The sequence below is a fragment of the Oncorhynchus keta genome, chromosome 15 (genome assembly GCF_023373465.1).
Source record: "Oncorhynchus keta strain PuntledgeMale-10-30-2019 chromosome 15, Oket_V2, whole genome shotgun sequence".
NCBI classification, from domain to species: Eukaryota; Metazoa; Chordata; class Actinopteri; order Salmoniformes; family Salmonidae; genus Oncorhynchus; species Oncorhynchus keta.
The window spans coordinates 24,354,259-24,360,320 of record NC_068435.1 but is presented as its reverse complement, the minus strand read 5'-3'; the positions used below and the strand labels follow the sequence as shown (position 1 = coordinate 24,360,320).

At 39.1% G+C, this 6,062-nt stretch overlaps 1 protein-coding gene across 1 annotated transcript in view; it reads left to right on the top strand.

Moving 5' to 3' along the window:
• The first annotated feature begins 653 nt into the window (after positions 1-653).
• LOC118395206 (pappalysin-2) overlaps positions 654-6,062 on the top strand; it is a 71,173-nt gene continuing 65,764 nt past the window's right edge. The window contains exon 1 of the mRNA XM_052463729.1: positions 654-3,224. Within this exon, the coding sequence (XP_052319689.1) occupies positions 2,249-3,224 (976 nt within the window). The 5' untranslated portion in view covers positions 654-2,248. The remainder of the gene's footprint in view (positions 3,225-6,062) is intronic.

Below are 6,062 nucleotides of genomic sequence, written 5' to 3'. Positions count from 1 at the left end.
AAATATTACAATAATATTTTTGTACTAAGACAAAGTCATCAACACAGTTACCTTTAAAGAGACTCCCACATAAGATGATTCATATATTTATCATTAAAGTTAAAGCCCTTACACTATTACCGTGGCAACAAGCTAATTCATTTAAAGTATGGGACATGGTATATATAAGGCAAGTTACAACTAAATGCAAGTGGTATTTTCCATTGCAATTAGAGTTGACTTGGCAAAAAAATCACTAGATCAGAGTGAAATAGTTTTTGTTCAACTTGTGTATTAATGCTGTAAAAAAAAAAGAATAAGTACAAAAAAGCTCAGGTTTCTGCTGTAGAGGTTTTCAAGCATCTTCAAGACCCCCAAATCTGGTTTGCTCAGTTTGCAGGTGCATCACATTATATAGCACTAGTGATTCCAAGCATGAGCACCCCTAGTTTTTATAATACCAACTTTACCTGCATACATAACAATTTAGGCTATGTAGGCATGCTCGTTTTTATTCAAATTAATTAAATACATAGGTTTATCCTTTGTGTCTGTAAACTACTTTTCTCATGTGTCAACCAGATGTCACGTGTGTGAGAGAGTGGTGTTCAGATGGTGTGAGAATCAGACAGAATCACTGTTCAGTGGCTGTTGTGCACTAGCCTATTCATAAAAGTGCCTCAAAGAATACCGTTAAGGAGGACGGCCAGTGCATACAACTCGACGTCAACTGTGTGTAGAGTGACTGCCTGAATAGAGAGGTTTACTTTCCTCACTTACTGTATGTGTGTAGGGGCAGGGTTAGTGATGTCAGTCTGAAAGTTACAGATAAAACGTTTCAGCGCGTTGTTTTGATCTTGTGAATAGGCTGTGGAAGAGGGCGAGACTGGCGGTTCATCAGCGCAGAAAATATATTAACAATTTCAAATGGGGGATACAAGAGGACTTTACGCGCGCTTGAAGGTGATTTAACGAACTATTTTTCTTTGGAGAGTATTACCAGGAACAGCATTTAGTCTGATTCCCATTTACTTGCTCTCATCTCTTGTCTCATACCTTGCATTGTTACTTTGCAACTAAATGCAGAGAAAGGAAATAGCAAGTAAAAGAACAATAGACAATAGTTTATGGTTAGCTTACTTATATTTCTGCCATTGTGTCGCCTAATGACTGCATTTAATTTTATTTCACCTGAGGTTAATCTTTCAATAAAGCTTACCTTTATAGTATCGCCCTTGAATTATAAATATTGTCTTAAAAGCATCAGCCAGCTTGTTCATTATTGTTGGCCACCCCTGCATCCTACTCACTGGGTGAATGTTAGGTTAACAACAACGGGCACTATCGAAAACAGCGCATAAGGGGGAGATTGGTGGCAAGACCTGAAATAACCTTTATTTTGCCAGGTATGGATGAAAACATTGAAAGCATTACTTGAATGTGCCTATACTGAAAGAAGATAAAGATAAACCCCACCAGTGACAATAGAATTCCCACTGAATTATTTGGACAAACACGCCGACATAGTAGACATATTTCAAAAATGAATTCCAAATTCTAAATTGATGCTGCAAAGTAGCCTAATAACAACAGTTTCATCATTTGTGTTCAATCAGGCGGTATCATGGCAGGCTGCTCTGACTGTCACTTTCCTTAATAGGCATGACCCGTTTACAGTGTAGCAGGTTTCAAAGGCGAGTTGATGTGATGCGCGCAGGTAAGGCTAGATGTGAGTCAAGCTGACGTTTTCCTTTGACCGGTAAAATAGCCAGAAGCTTTTACAAACCAAATATAAATTGAACCTCAATATTCAATAGCCTGAAGATTTTGCACTGTCAACGTAACATACTGCTACAGTTCCCCCTTTGAGTGTACTCTATTTAGCTGCGTTTTGAAGTCGAGAAGTAAAATTGGCATCGGAGGAAAATAGGTGCGACAAACCTGCCTTGTAAACGCATGTGAATTAAAGTGTTAGTTTAAGTAAATGTTTCATAAAGGGCATTGAATGCAATGCACTAAATAGACCAGCCCAAACCAAAATAGGCAATTGCTTATGCAAAACATAGGCTACCTGCTTAAAACGTTTTAATCCTTGGATTTATTTTAATACTATTATTTTAGAAATATACAGAGTTACCCAGTTATCATTTATTGGGGAATTTGTGTTTTAATCAAATCAGATCTTGTTGCTGGTGTATTCAAGTTGTATATCTTAGAAGCAATAAACTGAAAACATTCCAAAACATCAATTCCAAATCTAAACTCCAAAATGTTGTGTCTCAGACTACTGGCTGTTGTCCTCATAATGATCAACACATGGTTGCTAAACTCTGCTCAATCAGATCATATCCAAAAGTTCAAACGTACATTGGCTCAGAGAGCTGACAGTGAAGTGGCTCACTTAGCAAGTGAACAGTGCAGGTCCACAAGACAGCCGAGACAAGTAACATACTCAGCATCAGTTCTACATCTCCCTCCAGTGGCTCACCCAAGGAGATACACCACAAGGCAAAGAGGTTTCTATCATATAGGTCCTCTTGAGAAGTCCTCTTGTTCAGGTGGGTGCAATTATGATGCTAATTCTAACCCAGGACTGCATAGTGCCTCTCACTGGGGCAATGGTGAGAAGAAGGATAATCGGGGAAACTCGGAGGCAGTGCTACCCAAAGACAAGGAGGAGAGACATGTTGAGAGTATGGGGATGGTCAGTTCTCCTCACCTCGACTCCAGTAGAAAGCCTCCCAGTCAGCCTGAGGTGACAGTGGATTCAAACAGTGACAGTGACAAACCAGAGGTTGATGGTGTGCGCTCTGAGGGCCCAGACAAGCAGTTGCCGCTCAAAAAGCAGCAGAGAGTTCCGACTGACACGCCCACCTTCCACAGAAGGGTCCGCCGTAGCCCGGCAGTCTCCAATGGTGAAGACAGTCGGGCAGCTTTCCCTGAAAGCATAGTAAACTCCCCGGGGATATTCCCTACGTTTCGACAGCACAGTGACTATTCTGCTGAGAGTGAGGTCTACCCTGGGGATCAGGAGGGACCACCTAACCCCGGCCCCGCCAGAATGTTGTGGGGTGCCCAGATCCCAGATGTCCACCCTAAGTGGATGTCCGCTTTGTACTTTAATGGACAGAAGGAACAACTGAGGGTCAATCCAGCAGCTGGTATTCAGCTTCCTCGGGCCAAGTTCAGTGTTGAACTGTGGGTCAAACCAGAGGGTGGGCAGACTAACCCAGCCATCATAGCAGGTGAGTGATACTCCACAACATATTCTCTCTCTCTCTCTCTCTCTCTCTCTCTCTCTCTCTCTCTCTCTCTCTCTCTCTCTCTCTCTCTCTCTCTCTCTCTCTCTCTCTCTCTCTCTCTCTCTCTCTCTCTCTCTCTCTCTCTCAGAATACACAGCAGACACAATTTATCTTGCATTGCAGACGTAACATGTCTGGGTTTGTTTAATTCATCATTAATATATTAATATATTCATTTAATAGTTACATGACATGGTTGGGAAGATGAGAGGAATTAGGAAATCAGCCGTTATGTGGTGCAAATGGGTTATTAAGGGGTGAAATTCCGCTTTGTTTGTAAGATAGCCTTAACTATAGGCTATTTACTGTATTACATACGTCTTATCGAAATGTTAGGTTGACAATGGAACCAAATATCAAGATTTAAAGGAGATGTATCTAATGCTTGGATAGTTTAATCAGAGCCACTGTCATAATCCTACTCTTTAACTCTTATTTTTGGTTTAGTTGTTGATGTGAATCAAGTTAATAGGCTATTTACCGTGTTGAAAAAGTGAATATGAATTGTGTTTGGTTGTCAACACAACCAAATATTCACATTTTAAGGAGATGTATATTTTGTGCCACTGACTTAGTCTGACTTTAATTCCAGTCTACAAATGAATAATTGATATTTTGGAATCGCATCTCTATCTCAACCAAAAATCTAAGTTAGAAAATAGGACTAAATCAAATCAAACTTTAAAGGTACGTTAAGTAAAGTCTGATTTGATTTAGTCCTATTATTTAACTTAGAATTTTGGTTGAAATGGAGACTTGAATCTAACCTATTCATTATTAACTTGAAGATTACATTTGACATCAACCAAAACGTAAAAAAACTCTAGGCCTATATGTATTGTCTATTTTTAGTTGAACCCTGGGTTGAACTAAAACAATAGCTGGTGATAACTTTGCAAATGTTTTATATAGGCCTAAATATTATTATTATATATGACTTATAGAGTATAGTTACATTTCATTTGCTCAGTTAAACCTACCATTTGGAATAACTTCGATAGCAACAATGGATCTATTTCGATATTATGAGATCTCTCAATAATCATTCTCACGATAGCACATTGATAGTAGTCAGTGACAAATATCACATCTAAGTAGGGCTGGGTTTGGTAAAAAATGTAGATAAATTAACTCTCCAATAGGAAGTGCTGCCCAGCCTATAGTTGTTTTCTGATAATGGATATAACTTTGATGTTCTGACGTTGTTTCAAAGGTACAAATTCGACATATGAGGTTTGTATGACACGATGACATAATTCTGTGGTTGAACTCAAAACAACAGTTGATGACTTTTTGCAAATCCAATGTATTTTCCACATACTGTAGATTCCATGTCACAATACGTTGACAAATGATGTTGAAACAACGTTAGTGGCCGCCACCTGCAGGCTTGTTGTTTTGACGTCATGTTTTGAGAGGGTTAATGCTTAGTCATAGGCTACCCAGCAAGTAGATCCATTGCCACATGCGATGAAAAGTTCAATTAATACATTTTATCCCAATCATTGGATTAATATCAAAACTAAATTCCTTTTGAAGTCTTGTCGTTTCCTCTGCTGTCTGTGAGGTGGGATAAATCAAAGATGTCTAGTCTAGTTTAAAACTTCAAACAGGAGGAGTAAACTGAATTGCAAGGTTTATGTGGAGGTTCAATTTAAATAACATTGTTATTGATAGTGTAATCTCCTCGTATCCTGCAGGCGATATACCCACTCTATTTCAACAGCAGAATAAGGCAAAGGGTTGAAGGCAATATGATATAGACAATTAATTATTCATTATTTCACTGCATGAAGGTAGAAAATCAAGAAAAGAATCACAGTATTATTTGGATTGGGATGTAATTTATTTATTGATGTGGGAAATAGCCAGGATCAATGATTGAACCAGGGACTTCTCATATGTTAAACTAACATGCTACTGAAGGGGGTTAGGCAACCACAAGTCCACAAGAGCCACAATGCCTGCAGGTTTTCATCTTTGTCTTTTAACCAGGACTGGAGGAAGCAGCTGGGTACAATTGCTCAATTAAGGCTAGGATTCAATCCGATCGCACTTTGTCGGCTATGTGCCATTTAAAGGTCATTTTCCTGTTGAACCGGCATATGCAGCGTTTACCGTGAATGCGGTCTCCGTGAACGCGGGAACAGTGCCTTTAAAAAGTGCATAGCCGACAAGTGTGATCAGATTGAATCCCTGCCCAAGAATCATTGAGAATAGAACCCCCCTTACCAACCCATCTATCTATGCAATTGCAATTCTGAAAATAGCCACACTTAATAGTTGTGTTTAGTAGGACTGTAGAAGCACTCTTAGATAAAATGGTTCCAAATGGGTTCTTCGGCTGTCCCCATAGGATAACCTTTTTTTAAATTCCAGGTAGAACCATTTTTGGTTCCAGACAGAAACCCTTGGGGTTCAATATAAAAACCCTCTGTGGAAAGGGTTCTACATTGAATCCAAAAGGGTTCTAGCTGGAATCAGGATGGTTCTCCCTGGAACCAAAACAGGGTTTTCAAAGGGTTCTGCTAGATAGCACCTTTTTTTGCTAAGAGTGAAGCTACACTCCTCATTTGGGAAGTGCTCATGTTTACGCCTCCTTTCAGTTTCCCTTTTTATTTGATTTGTATATCCTCGTCACATGTCTCTTATATTCATATGGAATCATGACCTACAAGCTTTGGCCTCAATCTTTAGTGACCCTTATGTGACATTTCACAAATTAGTTTTTCAACAAAATATTTTCACATTTTTTTTTCTATTAAAATAATTAATTCCTGA